Source organism: Neofelis nebulosa, chromosome 1 (genome assembly GCF_028018385.1).
Source record: "Neofelis nebulosa isolate mNeoNeb1 chromosome 1, mNeoNeb1.pri, whole genome shotgun sequence".
Classification (NCBI taxonomy): Eukaryota; Metazoa; Chordata; class Mammalia; order Carnivora; family Felidae; genus Neofelis; species Neofelis nebulosa.
This window is the reverse complement of record NC_080782.1, coordinates 142,812,742-142,831,527: the sequence shown is the minus strand read 5'-3', so window position 1 is coordinate 142,831,527 and position 18,786 is coordinate 142,812,742. Positions and strand designations below refer to the sequence as shown.

The following is an 18,786-nucleotide window of genomic DNA, read 5'->3' as shown; positions in this document are numbered from 1 at the left end:
GACCTCATCCAAATAAAAAACTTCTGTACAGTGAAGGAAACAATCAGAAAAACTAAAAGGCAATGATGGAATAGGAGAGGATATTTGCAAACAACATATCAGATAAAGGGTTAGTATCCAAAATCTGTAAAGAACTTGTCAAACTCAAAACCCAAAAAACAAATAACCCAGTGAAGAAATGGGCAAAAGACATGAATAGACACTTGTCCAAAGAAGACTTCCAGGTGGCCAACTGACACATGAAAAAAATGCTCCACATCACTCATCATCAGGGAAATACAGATCAAAACCACAATGAGATACCACCTGACACCTGTCAGAATGGCTAACATTAACAACTCAGGCAACAACAGATGTTGACAAGGATGCCGAGAGAGAGGATCTCTTCTGCACTGCTGGTGGGAATTTAAACGGGTGCAGCCAGTCTGGAAAACAGTATGGAAGTTTCTCAGAAAATTAAAACTAGAACTACCCTATGACCCAGCAATTGCACTGCTAGGTATTTATCCAAGGCAACAGGTATGCTGTTTCGAAAGGACACATGCACCCCAATGTTTATAGCAGCACTATCCACAATAGCCAAAGTAGGGAAAGAGCCCACATATCCATCGATGGATGAATGGATAAAGAAGATGTGGTATATATATATATATATATATACATATACACACACACAATAGAGTATTACTCAGCGATCAAAAAGAATGAAATCTTGCCATTTGCAACTATGTAAATGGCACTAGAGGGTATTATGTCAAGCGATATTAGAGAAAGACAAGTATTATAAGACTTCACTCATATGAGGACTTTAAGATACAAAACACATGAACATAAGGGAAAGGAAGCAAAAATAATATAAAAACAGGGAGGGGACAAAACATAAGATGCTTAAATATGGAGAACAAACAGAGGGTTATTGGAGGGGTTGTGGAAGGGGGGATGGGCTAAGTGGGTAAGGGGCATTAAGGAATCTACTCCTGAAATCATTGTTGTACTATATGCTAACTAACTTGGATGTAAATTTAAAAAGAAATTAAATAAAAATGAAAAATAAAAATAAAATGAAAATAATGTGTTTATGATTTTTCTCTTTATAGCCTAAGTTTCACTCTAATTTAGCTAGACTTTTAAAACATACTGTTTCCTTAGTGCTTACTGTTTCCTTAGTGCTTTGAAATTCTTTCTTTTTTTTTTTTTTTATTTTTATTTAAATTCCAGTTAGTTAACAAACAGTGTAATATTAGTTTCAGGTGTACAATATAGTGATTCAGCACTTCTGTACATCATCTGGTGTTCATCCTGCCAAGTGCACTCCTTAATCCCCATTACCTATTACCTATTACCTATTACCATCCCCTCCCCCGCTCTAGTAAGCATCACTTCCTTCCCTGTGGTTACAAGTTTGTTTCTTGGTTTGCATCTTCTTTTTCTCCTATGATCCTTTGCTTTGTTTCATTTCTTTAAATATTTTGTCTTTTCTTTGTTCCTTATTAGACAGGTATTGGAACATAGAGGTTTCTTTTATTTTTGTTTTAGCTTTCATTTTATTCATTTTTCCTTCATTTCAGGAGAAATCCTAGCTTCGTTTTCCAGACACTAACTCATTCTTCAGCAATGTCCTTTTATTTAGCCTATCTGAGTTTGTGTTTTAGAAATTCTGTTTTTCATTTTTAAGATCTCCTTGTTGATTTTAATAACCACTTTTATTTTTATAACTTATAGTCTTTATTTAATTGTTTTAACCTCTCTGAGTATAAAGCACATTCTGTAATGTTCTGGTATATCTGCTTCCTTAGGTGCAGGTCATTCACAGAGTTTGTTGTTTCTTACATGATGTTACTCTTCCTTTGTGTTGATTTTTTATTGTTTTATGTGCTTGAATTCTCTCATGAGAGTCTAAACTTACTACTCTGCTTATGTATTCCCAAGATAGCTTCAACTTGATATCTTTGGCCTTCGTCCTCCAAGAGTTCATTTTCTTGTCATTGAGTGTGGCTTTATTTTCATCAGTATATGTTTAATTTTTTTTAATGTTGATTTTTGAGAGAGGGAGAGACAGAGCATGAGTCGGGGAGGGGCAGAGAGAGAGGGAGACACAGAATCTGAAGCAGGCTCCAGGCTCTGAGCTGTCAGCACAGAGCCTAATGTGGGGCTCAAACTCAAAAACTTTGAGATTATGACCTGAGCCAAAGTCGGACGCTTAACCAACTGAGCCACCCAGGCGCCCCTCTGTTTACTTAGTTTTAAGCTTAAAGTGCCATTTAGTTGGAGAAACTTATCCTGACTTCCCAAATTGTGTGCCATGTTACTCTGTTTTGCTTTTATAGCCCTGTATGCGTAGATTTTGTCTTTAAAAGCAATATAATAAAATGATTTGTGTCTGATACCTCCACCAGAGTGTAAATTTCATGGAGACAGAAACCACATTTTTAATTATATCCCTGGTACCTGGTGCATATACCTGATGTAACCTATCCTGATGTAGGGCTGACTAGCCATTAAATATCACGCTGAACCTACACTGACTTTCTTTTCAACTAGATAATCTTGTTTTGAAATTTGATTGAATAGCTTGTAGTTTGTGGTCAATAGGAATTTAGTTTTCTCATTTGTACGTATTCTGTGTCTTTCACTAAATACTTAAAACATCACATGTGTTTTAATTTAGAAAATTTGCACGTTTACCCTCAAAGGATACTTGGTTTTATTTTTTTTTTTTAATTTTTTTTTTTTAATGTTTATTTATTTTTGAGACAGAGAGAGACACAGCATGAGCAGGGAGGGGGCAGAGAGAGAGGGAGACACAGAATGTGAAGCAGGCTCCAGGCTCTGAGCTGTCAGCACAGAGCCCGACGCGGGGCTCGAACTCACAGACTGCAAGATCATGACCCGAGCCGAAGTCGGACGCTTAACCGACTGAGCTACCCAGGCGCCCCGGATACTTGGTTTTAACATAACACTAGACTATAGATAACAGTACTTAGATCAGTAATAACAGTATAACTAATAAATTTATATTTAAGATACCCTAGAAGTTAGATCTAAAATATGGAAATAATACATATGAAATTCATTTTAGATCATTGTATGTTATGTTTACTGTTTTATTATATTGTTATTGTAAATTATTCTTATTTAAATGTTTTCTTCCTGTAGTTCATTTCAAACAAATCAGTTTACTGGAATGATGTATCAGACAGTATTGCTTCCCCATCGACATTCTTTGAAAACAGGAAGCTTAGACGAAGCAGTAACTCCTAATACAGCACCAGCACAATGGCCAGGTACAAATAATTTGTATATGTATATTTTTATATGTAAACAAAATATATATATATATAAATATACATATATGAGTTTTTTCTCAGCCTTATTGAATTAGATGAGGAAAAAGTACATTTGGCATAGTTTTGCTGTATGTTAGTAACTGTTGACATAACAGTTAACATTGTTAGAATTGATACCACTTGAGTATTTCCGATTCGTTATAAGTTATGTAGTTACTTAACATTGGTGTTTCCTTAGCCATTTTACTAAGATAACTCAAATGTTTTGTTATCACTTTTTATACTTTTGTTATAATAGATCATTTGTCATGGCAATTAAATTTTGTCTTTCAGATTTATAGATCTTCATCATTTCTCTAACTTGAACAGATATCTCAGTGTTTGTGCATTAACTGTAATAACCTCTACTAGTCTGTGAATCTACAGAAGAAAAACTTTTAATTCTGATATAATAAAGTTTTTTATATTTGATTTTTTTTTTTTAATTTATTGTCATTAGTAGCTATGTTTGTTGTTTGTCCTAGGCATAACTTCTCTAATTCGACTTTTGAATTCTTCTGGCGAGGAAGCCCAGTCAGGGCTTACAGTTTTACTCTGTGAGATTCTCACAGCAGTGTATCTTAGTCTCTTCATCCATGGCCTGGCGACACATTCTAGTAATGAACTATTTCGGATTGTGGCCCATCCTCTAAATGAAAAAATGTGGTCTGCTGTGTTTGGTGGAGGTGCGCATGTTCCCAGCAAAGAACAGACACACTCAAAACCTTTACCTGGTTAGTTTTTCATTGGTTTCATTTATTTATTTATTTTTAAGACTGGAACTTTATTTATTCATCTGAATGATAACTTTGTCAAGTGTAATGACGTTTTAACTTATTCACACAAAATTCTTATTACAGACCATTTTCTTAAAGCATGAACAAATAGTTTTATGGTGAAAACGCAGTATGAAGTTTCTGGTGCAGTTTCCAAACTTTACGATACTCATGCACCATTGATTAGAACTGTCTAATGTAATTTTCTTAAATCTTTTACTATTGAAATTATCATTTGTTTTGAAATATACTGTAACTGTGGTCTTTGTTCTATCCCAAATACAGATTCTCTCTTCTTTCTTTGGCAGGAAGGCACTTTGCTATGCCTAGCCCCCACCAGGTAGTGGTATTCTCCATGGAATGTGTGGGCTTTACCAAAGCTCTTTCAGCCATCAGTTCTCATAGCCCTCCCAGTCTTGCAGGCAAGATACTAGCTTTAGAAATAGGCTTTTACAGTTCAGCTTGCTTTGTGTTTTTTTGAAAGGGTTGGGGTACCTTGGGCCCATTTTATTTTGTTTTGCACTTAACAGTAGAAAATTAAGAAATTTCCTTTATTTAATCAAGCCATATTTTTGATTTAAAACAATGATTAGCCTTTTAGAAACCACAATCTGCTCTTAAATTGTTTGTTTTGATGTTATCTATTCCTTACACTCTTAACATAATTTTAAATGTGTAGAAATAGACGTCAGTGCTAATCATGGTAAATCAGACTATGGCTTGAAATGACTGGAAAACATTTCAAAGTGGCTGCTTTATGTTTTGCATACTATGATTCTGGCCATTAGGGGATTTGGATTTCTAAGTGTTCATAATACCAGGAAAAGTAAATATTTTAAACAACTGTATTCCTATTTCTAAACTTTCTAATAGTAAAACTCTGTATATTGCATCTTGACCTGAAAAGAATCTTCATAATGCTTTCTACCTTTCTGTTAAGTTTTCTTTTTGTAATTTATTAGCCTGTGTGTGTTAATCTTAGTTTTCAAATTTTAAAAAATATTTTAATTTTTATAACCTGTTTTCTAATTTTTAAAGAGTAATTTCTCATGCTTTATTTTTTATATGGACAAAAAAAAGAAAAAGACTTAACTTCTCATGAAACTTGCCTGGGAATATATATACTTCAGATATCTGAATTCAGTTAAAGAAAAACCTTCAAAGTCTAAGAGGGGTGTATAAGATAGAGCTCTACTGAGATAAGCATTAAGCAAAAATGGTTCACTAATTCAGAACTTATTTAATGTGTTCTAAGAGAAAATTACTTAAAACTTTGATCTTATTAATGTGAAATGTTAAAAAGGAATAAATTCTAGCTATGGAATGTCCAAATACCTGTAAAAAATTAAAAATATTCTTACCAGTCACTATGTCTCAATTCCGACCAGTTCTTCTGAGCACAGATGTGTAAAGAACCTTACTCAAAGTCTAATAAGTTCATTGTTTAACCAGGTTTAGTTTTTCGTATACAAATACCATTACTTAAATTATCTTAGAGGTACCATCATAAACTGTATTTCACCAGTCACTGAAGTAAGTAAGTAAGTAAGTAAGGTGACCAAAAATTATCTGCATCTGTATATTTAATCCCTTGGATTGGGACTTGGTAGCCAAATAACACAGAATACTTAAAATATGTAGTTCACTTAGTAGTAGGGCTGGATATAGCCTTACCCAGATTATGTGATGCTCATCTGTCTTTGAGAACCTAGAAACTCTTATAAACCAATCATTGATGTAGCTTAGTACTAGAAGAAGTATTTAAAAGTCACCATTTGTTTTCCTTCTTTTGGTCTAAATTCTAACTTTAATTTTCTTTGCACTAATGGTGTCATGAACTAAATTATATTTCTCTGTACAAGTCTTTTATATACTTAATGTACTAATTCTTTTAGCGACAAAGTTTAAAACTATGACTAAGTTTTGTAATGTGAGAACATGGTAGATGATTTCTATTAGAGTTTAGCTTGGCAGGTCAGAATTCTTAACAAAAATGTTATGTAATAAATCAATAATTTATTTTTTAATCAAATTTAATTTTGCAAATTCCACATCATATGTTAAAGATTCATTTTTTTGTAATTAAAACTAGTGTAGATGTATGTTCATGGAGTTTGGAATTTTTTTGTTATGGTTAATTTTTAAAGTAGACAATCAGGTAAGCAATAGCAAATTTCAAAAAATGATTTTTTTATGCTAACAGTTAGAAATCCATACTTTTGCTTTTTATTGCATATTATAAAGCAAAACTCTTTTATTTGAAGAATTTTTATTGTATTTTGTAGTAATATTTGCAGTTGTGAGAACTGTGAATTTTTATCTTGATAAAATTTTAGTAATTTTTTTTATGTCTCCAGCTTGAGGCATGAAATAAAAAATGAGTATTTTATTTGTAAGCCTGTTTTTTTTTTTTTTAACTATGAGACTGCTAATGATGTTTTAGACATTTTAAAGTGTGTTTTTGCCTTTTGATTATTTATGTTAAATACGGATCAGAAAATCCAGATGTTTTACTTTTTCCCCCTCAAACTTGTATCAAAATAAAAGTTTTGTATTCAGTATTTAGTGATTGATTATACATGTCATTGCTATCCTTCCTTTAGCAAAATATACAAAATAGCAGCATTTCTTGACCAGAAAAGGTAAGACTTAAGCATTTTAAAATAGAAAACAGCTATTTAAAATATAGGTGAATATGCCAAATCCTTTTAATTGACTGTTTAAAAGTAGTATCATGGGACAGTTACCTCTAGATTTTTTATTATATAACCCTAGTGACAAAACATGCTTAACTAAGTCCTGCTTGGTTATGCTTAACAACAATGTGTGTACTTACTTATTTAAAATACATGTACTCTTTTGGGGCGCCTGGGTGGCTCGTCGGTTGAGTGTCTGACTTCGGCTCAGGTCATGATCTCACAGTTCATGGGTTCGAGCCCCGCATCAGGCTCTGTGCTGACCGCTTGCTCAGAGCCCGGAGTCTGCTTCAGATTCTGTGTCTCCTACTCTCTCTGCCCCTCCCCCATTCACGCTTTGTCTCACTCTGTTTCTCAAAAATAAATAAATGTAAAAAAATAAAATAAAATAAAATACATGTACTCTTTTTGATCCAGATATTAAACAAATTTTGTTTTCTTCTTCCCCTTACCACTTACCTCCCGTGTCTGCTCCCCTTTTCACCCCTCCTTTTTTTTTCTTTCCCCTAATGCTTCTGCTTTCCCTCAGCCTCCTTCTCACTCTTCTTCTCCACTCTCCCTCTACTCCTTTCTTCTTTTGCTTCTCTTCTTACCCTGTTTCTCTTCTCTTCCTTTTTTCCCCACATCTACTCATTTAAAAAACTCAGTGTAAGTAGTGGATTTACTTACTACTTAGATTTTATTTCCATATTCCATTGAATCACTTTGGACACCAACCACCTTGGCGACTACTCTCCCTGTGATTTGGAGATAGATCACTACTTTCTACTAAGGTAGTTGTTTCTTTTTTTTTTTTTTTTTAATGTTTATTTATTTTTAAGAGAGAGACAGAGACAGAGTGTGAGCAGGGGAGGGGCAGAAAGAGAGGTAGACACAGAATCCGAAGCAGGCTCCAGGCTCTGAGCTGTCAGCACAGACCCCGACACAGGGCTTGAACTCACAAACCATGAGATCATGACCTGAGCCAAAGTAGGATGCGTAACCAACTGAGCCACCCAGGTGCCCCATTCATTGTTTTCTTTTTATAGATGCTTATGAAGCAGGTGCAAGGTAATGATCTGAGGAAGACCTTGAGAGTCAGTCTTTCTAAAATATGGAAAATACCACCTGTCAGACATGTTTTTAGCATTAATTTTTTTTCTTTGAGGATTAAGAAGTACCTTAAATTTACTACTCTTTTAATCTCCTGTTTTGGTCTTTTTCTTTTAAGAATCTTTGAAGTTTACCTGTAAAATCAAGTTTTACATATAATTTTCAGAATATTTGATTTGTGTTGGCATATGTTTGTACTTCTCAAACTTTTTGCCTAAAGTGGATGCTAAAGGAGAGTGAATACATATCTCTTAGGAGATCTCTTCCACTGAATTATCTTGCCAAAAGTAACAAATAGATTTGAAATCTATTTTATCTTGAACGTACATGACTTTTATCTTCTACATATCTTTGTTTCTTTCCAATGAAATGTTTTAAGTCATTATTTAAGTTACTTACCTTCATCCTCCCACCCCTTAAACTTTGGAGCTAAATTTGAAGGTCCAGGACCTTCAAGCCTCCTGAAGCTTCGTTGCAGTCTCTGGCACACTCATGAATAGTCTCATGGATAAGGTTGCCTTAGATTGAGGAGCAAGGAATGAGATCGTTCCTCCTGGTTACTTTGAGGTCAGGTTTTAAAAGAAATAACATTTAAGTCTAGGTTTAGAATATTAATTTTGTGTCTGATAAACAAACAAAAAAAGTTAATCTTATTAGCCGCCTTCTGTTTTGATTTTAATCAAAGCAATATATGTGCATGGTAGCAAATCTAGTAGTCCAGAAGAATTTGTGGAAAAAAGCAACGTTGTCTTTCTTACTTCTCTGTACCTCCTAGGTCCATTCTTCAACTGTAACTTCTTTAGCCATTTCTCCAGTTCTGTTGTGAATTCTTTTGGGAGTCATTACCATATTTCCAAGAAAACCCCTGCGGAGTGAGGATAGGGGTTCTTAAGAGGGAAGGAAAGTATATTTGCATGCTCAGTCCACTATCTTGACTTTAAAAGTACTTTTTTTCTTTCAAGATTTTATTTAAATTCAAATTAGTTAACATATAGTGTAATATTAGCTTCAGGGGTAGAATTTAGTGATTCATCGCTTGAATATAATACCCAGTACCCATCACAACAAGTGCCCTCTTCATTGCCCATCACCCATTTATCCCATCCCCCCACCTACCTCCCCTCCAGCAACACTCAGCTGTTCCCTCTAGTTATTAGGCTCTTAGGGTTTGCCTCCCTGTTTTTATCTTATATTATTTTTCCTTCCTTTCCTCTGTGTTCATCTTTTTGTTTCCTAAATTCCTCTTATGAGTGAAATCATATGGTATTTATCTTTTTCTGACTGAACTAAGCATTTGCTTAGCATAATACACTCTAGCTCCATCCGTGATACTGCAAATAGCAAGATTTCATTCTTTTTGATGGCAGAGTAATATTCTGGTGTGTGTGTGTGTGTGTGTGTGTGTGTGCGCGCACGCGCGCACACACATGTACACACCATATTATCGTTATCCATTCATCAGTTGATGAACATTTGGGCTCTCTCCATACTTTGGCTATTGTGAATAGTGCTGTTCTGAACATTGGGGTTCATGTGCTCCTTTGAATCACCATTGTTATACTTTTAAAACGTACTGTGAATCCAAAACAGCTAAGAAATTTATTTTAAAAATTTATGTTAGTGCATGAACGGTAGTTTTTCCTTACCCACTTTCTAGCCTCTTTGTATTTCTTATAATTCATAAACTCCATATCCAACTTCGTTTTCAATTCTAATACTGTTTTTTGCTGTTTTTTTCATCTGTTACTGGTAAAGTATCCATTTACTCTCTCAGTAATAGAATAGTAGAGTCCGTTTTTATCCAAGGAGTGGCAGACGTCCTTGATATTTATTAGCATTTTCAAAAGTAAGCAGCCGAGCACTCAGCCACTATAGGTAGTCTCTCTTGGTACTTCACGACTGCTCTAACCCCGTGTGATTAAGCATAAAGTTGCCTTAGGTCTTGCTGTAATTGAAGGGAAAGGAAGGAGCATCTACACTAAGAACCAGCTACGGGTTATTTCTTGTTTGCTGGGAGGCACTGCTCAGGTCCTTTTATATTTATAGCATTTGAAATAACATAACATTCAGTACTGTGAATTTGCCATTTTTTTTCTGTCCTTGTTCATCAAAAATATTTTAAGAAGTAGTTTTATACTTCTGGCATTGAGTCTGTAACTTTAAACATTTACCCCCAGTGTGTGGTGACTTTCTTATTTTCATGTCAGTATCTGGGCTCCCCAGGCAGTACTTCCAAAGTTTTTTCTTTCTAAAAATTTTCTTAGGTTTTGCTTTAAAAACTCTGATTTTTTTAATCCCATGGCCATCTTGGCAAAAATGTGTTCATTTAGCATTGTTTGTAAGTTTTATTTTTCTAGAGATCCTTTATGCTTCTATGTTTATATGCCTTCTGATCTAAAAACAAAATTAAAAGCAAAATACTAATGTTAAAGTCAAATGATAAATTTATTTTAAACCACAGCATTAATTTTTTGAAAGGTAAAGAATACCTTTATATTCTAAATTTTTTACTTGATCAGAATTTGGTAGAACCACTGTTGAAGCTTTAGAATATATATAAATGTATGCAACAGATATATTAGAAGAATGATCATTGAATATCAATTGCTTATAAAAACAAAAAAATGACACATTTTAATCTGATGGTTCCTTTTAAAATCATTTGAAAGGTTATGTAATAATCATAGCACTTTTTAGCAATCTTTTGGAATTTTATTCATTTTAGTTTCCTTTTATCTGAAATAATGAAATTAGTCTGTTAAACTCAGCTTGGCTGTAGCTTGATGTGATGCATGAGCATGCTGTTTATGCAAGCTGAGTAGCTTCCAACAATAAAACAAAATTGTATTACAGAACAAATATTTGCATTCCTTTGGGAGGTAAGTAAATTCTCACTGAAACCACTGAAGGAGAGTATTGGGGTGTGCCTGATTGTGGAGTTGTTTGCCTGTTGATTAGACCTGTGCTTCTCTCTGGGAGATCCTTGGTTCTCTACTGGTGATTTGCATCTCGTGACTGACTTAGTATTTGTCAAAGATTTGTGTAACTTGTTTTTCTTTACTAAGGCCCTTAATACTCTAAAGCAAAATACTAAAAGAATACTGTTAAATGTTTAGAAGTTAAAACAACAAAGATTGCATTTTCTCCCTCGTATTTGTTATTCCACTGACCAGAAAATTCCATATGCAACCTATTTCCAGAAGTCTGAGTCAGCTTAATTAAGTTCTTACATATTTGAATTTTTTTAATATTTTCAGTGAAAACATATAGTTTTGTATGGAGATAAAAGGCCAAGGGATTACTAAAGAACCTCCTAAGTGAATTTTTGCTTTTAATTAATATTGACATCCCATGATATTCTTCGTCTTCCATGGTATTCTTAAACACAAAGTAGAGGGATATAGATAATTTTCTTTCATGATCTTAGCTCCATTGTGGACTCATTTATAAGTGGATATTATATCCTATTACCCACATATGCAATAGAAAAGTTAACATTCAGAGAATGAGAAATAAGTTGAGATAAAAGCAAAGATTGCTGTTGATGGTGATTTTTGTCTCACTTCTATTTTATTACCTTACTATTATAATAATTCACTTTTGTGTGTGTGCTTATTTGTCACCTTAAATCTTATATAAAGATAGGTGAAGTTAGTACACTGGAAATAGTGCTTACTTGAATAATACTTTATTTTTCTTTTTATTAGTTTCTTCACTTGTGGAAGAAGGAGAGAAACAGAACAAACGTTTTAGGCCATCAAAAACGTCTTGCAGAGAATCTGCCCCAGCAACCTCTTCCTCATCACCAGTCAGCCAGGACTTACTGACAGTCAAAGAGAAGTTCATCCCACCGGAGCTCAGTATCTGGGACTATTTCATAGCCAAGGTAATAAAAGTGCCACCCAGAACAATACTTATGCAGTGAAATGGAAATGAAAATGTTTAAAATAATTGTAATTGCTGCTGCTTCCAAGTATTTTCCCACTCTGATTTAGAAAATTTTCATTTTATCAGGCTGCATAACCAAAAAAAAAAAACACAAAGAAAACAAAAAAACCCTCAAAAACATTTGGCCATTTCCAATCAGTTAGGGCAGTTCTTTGATAAGTTATGATTTCTTTATTTTAGACAAAATAGTTCTAGATGGAAAGATAAATTGGTCAGCACCTTAATGCTAATGTACTTGATTGTAATTAAGAAATCAAGATTGCTAGAAGCCACAGGGCCATTCCTGCTGTCGTTCCTTTTCTGTCCTACAGACAGTCCTGCACTGTTCTCATATATACATTATAGTTGCTGGGTCCTTCAGTAAGTAACATGAGTCCCTCAACAACATGGCTTAAAGTTTCCACAATATATTAACTGTGAATAACTGCATAAAGTACAAACCTCCCTGCTGGCTCCTCAGTCCACAGTTCACTATGGAAATAACAGATGTACCTCATGTTCAGTGACCAATCACAACAGTTCTTTCAAAGTCTATTGGTGATTAGTACCTGTTAGTTCATATGCAGACAGAAAAGTGTGTTGCTGTCTTGGCTCCCATGATGAACTCAAGTGACATTTTCTAAAGTTGCATAATCACAAGACGGAACTGGATCACAAAGATGAAAGTGCAACACAACAGTGAAAGGTGGTAGCACTATAAGTGAAATTCAAATCAAATATAAATGAAGTTGTGGAAAAAATAGCTAATTGTGGGATCTCTGACATTACTGTCATTCGAGAGACTCTAGTGCAACCAGAAGACTTAGGGAAGGCTGACTTGTCAACACGAATGAGGAAAGTGTGACAAAAAGATGACCATATTCTAGAGATAGTGAAATTGCCAAAAACAAAACAAACAAAAAAAACAATCTTCATGTTAGAGTAACTCCTGGTAATATTTCACAACGTTGAAGGTGCGAAGAAGAAAATGTTGGAAGCTGATACAAACTTGGAAACAAATATGATGACGATTTGCCAATGATTAGAAAAGATGTTTGCTTTGTATCCTAAATTACAGAGTTAGAAGGCAGGGACTATTCAGAGTACTCTTGATAAATTTTTTATAAAGACATAAAACACTTAATTCTCAATATTTCTAATATTTTAATTACAGTGTTCTAAATAAATATTTTTACTATTTTTTCATTTCCTTATACATTTATTGCCTACCATAAGTGTTTTTAATGTTTTGAAAAATATTTTTCATAGTCATAGAATATTTGTAATTTTTCCTTTGTTTAATAAGATCGCCTTGGAGCACCTGGGTGGCTCAGTCAGTTAGGCATCTGACTTTGGCTCAGGTCATGATCTCAACGTTGTGGGTTGGAGCCCCTCATCAGGCTCTGTGCTGATAGCTCAGAGCCTGGAGTCTGGTTTGGATTTTGTGTCTCCCTCATTCTCTGCCCCTCCCCCGCTAGTGCTTGCACTCTCTCTCTCTCTCTCTCTCTCTCAAAAATAAACATTAAAAAAAAATGAAGAAACGTCAAAAAAAAGAAAAAAATTTAAAGATTGCCTCACAGTGACTTCAGCTTGCATGGTTGTTTTCACATTCTTGTGCTACCATGAACATGCAGAAAAGGCCTGAATGTATCTTCTCCTTTTCCTATGGTCAGCCCGATCCCTAACATTCTCAACTTCCAGATGTTCTTAATATTTTGTTGTATTAATTGACACTGAACTGTTTTCTGGTGACACCAGTCCCTCAGGCACGTTAAGCGTTAGCTTTTATTTTTCATTTATTGTACAAAGCGTGGGCTAAAGACAGGTATCCGTATCTCCTTCTTCCTCATTGCCTTTTACAGAGTCATTCATTCATTCATTCATTCAGCAAATGTTTATTGTTGCTATGGGAATATATATATGTCATCTTCATTTCTGAAGCACAGTTTGAGTTGATAAAGGATTCTTGATCAGCACGGCCTTCTTTAGCTCTCTGTGTTCCTGGACCTTGTTAAATTTCCGGCTGCTCTGCCCTTGTCCCACTTTATATCATAGCCTCAGGCTAATTGAGATGTTAGCCTTTCCTAGCTATTTGGTAATGAGATCTCTGTCATTTTTGACTGTGCCATTGGGGTGGGATTTTTATTAAAGTGTCAGCCCTTCTGGCCATGCAGCAGAGTTCTCAATCCTCACGGATGCCCTGCTGGCTCCAGTGGACCCCTCTCACACAGAGTGGCAGGGATGGAGTCGCAGAGACCCTGGCCAAAATGCCAGGTGCTTCTCTGTGTGTTGTATATATTGATCAATTTCCAGTTTCTTTTAAAGGACCTTTTTACAACATTGTTCAGTTTTCCTGTTGCTTTCTGGTGAGAGGACTTACGAAGCTCCTCACTCAGCTCTTTCAGAAGTTCTGCCGTCCGTGCTATTTCTTCACCAGGCTGCCCTAGACCAAAGTAACTTCAGACTTCCCACATCTCCTCCTCCGTCCTCACCCTTAACTAATGCCCTCATCTTACAAGTCATTAGAAAGGTAGAATCGCACAAAACTGTCACTGTCCTATCATGAAGCTATAACTACATCTTATTCCTTCCTTCTGTTATTATGGAAGAAGAGTCCTTCTTGTCACAGGCTCCATTTCTGTTCTGAATCCCCATCGTGCTTTCCTGTCTACTCTTCACTATGTTTTCAGTTCTCTTGTCTCTACAGGCTGCTTCCCATCGGGACAGAAATGTGCTCTCCTGTCTCCCATTCCAAGTCCTGCTTTGATCCCCAGACTTTTCTCAGCTATTACCCCATTTCTCTGCTTCCTCTTACCATTCAACTTTTCAAAACTGTACACACATTTTTTTTCCTGTTATCTTAGGTCCCTTTCATAGTTCCCCACTGTGTGACTTCTGACACAGCTACACCTCTGAAGCTGCTGTTATTGAGATTCAGGGGGCATCCTTGTTGTCACATGTAACTGAAACTTCTTTATCATCGTCCTAATTAAATTCTTAGCAAAATTCAACACATACGACCATTTCCTCCTTTGAAACACTTTTTTTGTCTTCTTCTCTTAATGCCAATCTCTTCTGTTTTTTTCCCTAGCCTTACTATTTACTATTTACTATTCTTTTGTGGTCTCCTTTCTTTGTCCTTCCTTTTCTACCTGATCTATAATCTTAATCTTACTCAAGATTTGGGTTTTTGATACTCACTTTGTCCACCACTTCCCTCTAACAACCAGAGCTCCCTCAATTTAGTAGATGGCATCTTTATCCTAATAGTTGCTCAAGCCAGAAACCCAGAAATAGTCTTTTTTCTCTCTGTTCCTTGCTCTCCGTATTTATTGGCACATCTGGCAGTGCTTTCCCCCAAATACACCATCAGTATGTTATTTCTCTCCATCTTCATCACCTGTTACCACGTTGTCGAAACCTGACCTCTGTGCTCTAGAGCCAAAACATACCGTGAAGACAGAGTTTGGGGATAAAGAGGAACACTGGTTTTAATGCTTTGCCAGGCAAAGGAGGCTGAAGCAGGCTAATGCCTTCAAAGCTGCAGATCCACCTGTAATAAAAGGTTAAGGGTGGTTTTAGGAAAATACAGGATCTGGGCAGTTTAGAGAACAATCTGGCACATATGCCAGGCGGATTGGTCATGTTTCTTGACTACCTCAGGCCCGGCCATCCGAGTCTCGTTACTGGCTATGCACCGAGGTCAGGGAGATGTCCACATTGATACCAAGTTCATGGAACAAAGGATTCTACAGAACAACACGTGAAGGGAAGAGGGAGGCTTCAAGAATGAGGAAGAGAAAAATTTGTTCAGTTTAAAGGCAAGCCTTGCCGAAGCACTAGTGTGTCCATCTTAATTCCCATCTGCCTTTACGTTTCTGTAGCGGTTTCATCCAGACTGTCAACTCTTGCCTTAGTTACTGTCTCCGTTTCCACTCTTGCCTTTTGAGTTTTGTCTCATAAGAGAGGGGCATTGTAATAGTCTTAGAATGTAAATCTCAATACCTGTCCTCTCCTTAAAACTGACTAGTGACATTCCATTACCCTCTTGACTGTGACCTACAGACACCCTGCCCCACCTGTCACCTACCATTGTCTTGAGTGTTCATCACAACACTTACCCTCCTGCATTAGTGGCCTTCAGTCAAACTACTTTCCTTCCACACCAAACTCTTTCCCGTAGGAAAACCTCTCTACCTACTCTTTCTGCTGCTCAAAATGAGCTTTTCTTCCCTCCTGATCTGTGGCTTACTTCTTGTCCCTGCAGTCTCATGCCACTTTTCAAAGAGGGCTTTTATGATGAGCTCATCTCTGTTCTTGTTGCTCTTCTCCATCCCAGCCATCCTTTGTGTGTGTGTATATACATATATCACAACTACATACAGTTTGTACTTCCTTTTCTATTTTTTGCTGTTTTCCCCCTAAAATGTAAGCTCTTTGAGTTCAGTGACTGTGTATATGTCTCAAAAATTCTTATAGCAAGTATACTTTTTGATGTGTTGATACTTGATAAATTTTTTGTTGAATGGCTGAATTAATAAAGAATACTGTCAAGAGAATTCAGAGGCATAGAATGTCAGAAAAAAAGCAGCCAAATACTGGTTACTTTACTTTCTTACAATGAAGTACCTGAAAATGAGATAAATTGTTAATATTAGACTCTGTCATTGAATGTTTTAAATCAGGGAGTTGAATGATAAATCCCGTAACTTTTTTTTTTTTTTTTTTTTTTTTTAATAGCCTTTTCTCCCTCCTTCCCAAAGTAGAGCAGAATATGATTCAGAAGAGAGTCTGGAGAGTGATGATGATGATGATGATGATGATGTTTTAGCTTCTGATTTCCATCTGCAAGAGCATTCTAATTCAAATTCATATAGGTATGGAATATTTAATTTTAAGTTTCTTTTTAGAAATTTCTCATGGCTTATATACATATTTTTGAAAATAATTCATGTAAAATTAATAGCTCATTGAATTAAAACACCTAAGTCAAATTTCTTTAGATGAAATTGTTAGATACCATTCTTTAACAATAATTTCACAGTTTATTTATTATGTATGAATCAGTCCTCACAAATGCTATCAGACTATTCCTTGCCTTTTGCTCCCTGAGATACACAAATCCCACTGTTTTAGCCTAGAAAACACAATATCTTTTCAGTGTAATACTAATGCTCTAACATGTCAGTGATTTTTGTCTTAAAAATGTCTTCCCCATATTATAAAAATCATAAATGTTCAAAATGTTCACCCTCGGCTCCAAAGCTGCATTATCCTTACATGCATGGATAATGGTGTATTATCTTATCTCTGTTGATATGTTGTATATGTCTGAAAGGTGTATACATTTTATTAAGACATTGTATGTTATGGTATGATAGAAAAATAGAAATTTTCCACAAGCAATAAGTAGGATATTAGGGAAAATGAAGTAGTCCTTTATCGAAAGGAAAAATTATGAGATTTTTCCTTACTGGTATACTGTTGTTGATTTCCTGTTGACCTGATTTTGTTTTTTGAATACACAAAATATTTACATGGCTCAGAAGTCAAACTGTGTAATTTAATAACAACAAAAACAAAACAACCCAATTTAAAAAGCACACAAATGACTTGAATAGATGTTTTTCCAAAGCAGATGTATAAATGGCCAATAAGCACATGAAAAGGTGGTCACTATCACTGATTATTAGGAAAATGCAATTTGAAGCCACAGTGAGAGTTCACTTCATACCTCTTAGCATGACTGCTCTCAAAAAGAAAATAGCAGTGTTGGCAAGAATGTGGAGAAATTGGACCCTCTGTGCCCTATTGGTAGAAATGTGAAATGGTAACACCACTGTGGAAAACATTATGGCAGTTCTTCAGAAATTAAAAACAGAATTACCACATGACTCAGCAATTTCATTTCTAAGTATATATACCCTAAAGAATTAAAATAAATAAGGTATTGAATAGGTATTTGTACAAACATGTTCATGACAGCATTATTAATAGTAGCCAGGGGGTAAAAGTACTAAGTGTCTGTTGACAGATGAATGCATAAATAGAAATAATAGTATATACCTACAGTAGAATATTATTCAACCTAAAAAAGGATGGAAATTCTAACACATGTTATAACATGGATAAACCTTGAGGACAGCATGCTAAATGAAACAAACCAGTCACAGAAAGACAAATACTGTATAATCCCACATATGAGATACTTAGTAGAGTATCATAGAGTAGTCAGATTCATAGAGACAAAAGGTCTCTATGAATGGTGGTGGCCAGGGACTAGGAGAAGGGGGAAATGGGGGAATTGTTGCTTAATAGAGATAGTTGTAATTTTGCAAGATGAAAAGAGTTCTAGAAATTGGTGGTGGTGATGGTTGCACAAAAATATGAATGTACTTAATGCCACTGAACTAAAAAATAGTTAAGATGGTAAACTCTGTGGTATGTGTATTTTACCACAATTTAAAGTAGTAAAAAGCCAGTACTCTAAGAAATAAATGTGTTTCACTTTAAGAGAAGCTAATATTTCTTTTTTCAATTAAAAAAGCAAAAACTATATAAAAATGTGAAATCGGAAGTGTCACATTTCTGTCTTCCACTCATTTCCTCCTCTACACCCATTTTTATTTCTGTTTTATCTGCCTTTTTGCAAAATAATCGCGCGCGCGCGCGTGTGTGTGTGTGTGTAAAATCTTATTTCCCTTCTTTCTTACATGGAAAAACATACTGTGTATAATGTTCTATAATTTGCTTATTAATACATACTGGAGTTCACTTCATTTTAATACTTTGAGATCCTTCTTTGTTCCTTTTTTATGGCAACTGTTTTTTCTGTGGTTAAAAACCATAGTGTTTGAACCAGTATTTTCTTGGTGGATAATTGGTTGTTTCTGCTCTTTTGCTATTTTAGATAAAGCTGACATGAGTAACTCCATGCATATATTGTTTTGGTTTTGGGAAAGTATATCT

General features: G+C 35.1%; 1 protein-coding gene across 6 annotated transcripts in view; it reads left to right on the top strand.

Annotated features, from left to right (window-relative positions):
- Positions 1-18,786, top strand: part of DMXL1 (Dmx like 1) — a 135,917-nt gene that overhangs the window by 75,854 nt on the left and 41,277 nt on the right. For 3 of the 6 annotated variants that reach the window (XM_058738350.1, XM_058738343.1, XM_058738335.1), the window contains exons 27-31: positions 3,157-3,284; positions 3,812-4,060; positions 4,411-4,524; positions 11,598-11,776; positions 16,558-16,694. In XM_058738350.1, the coding sequence (XP_058594333.1) occupies positions 3,157-3,284; positions 3,812-4,060; positions 4,411-4,524; positions 11,598-11,776; positions 16,558-16,694 (807 nt within the window). The remainder of the gene's footprint in view (positions 1-3,156; positions 3,285-3,811; positions 4,061-4,410; positions 4,525-11,597; positions 11,777-16,557; positions 16,695-18,786) is intronic. The other 3 variants (XM_058738360.1, XM_058738381.1, XM_058738371.1) reach the window with 1 other exon arrangement.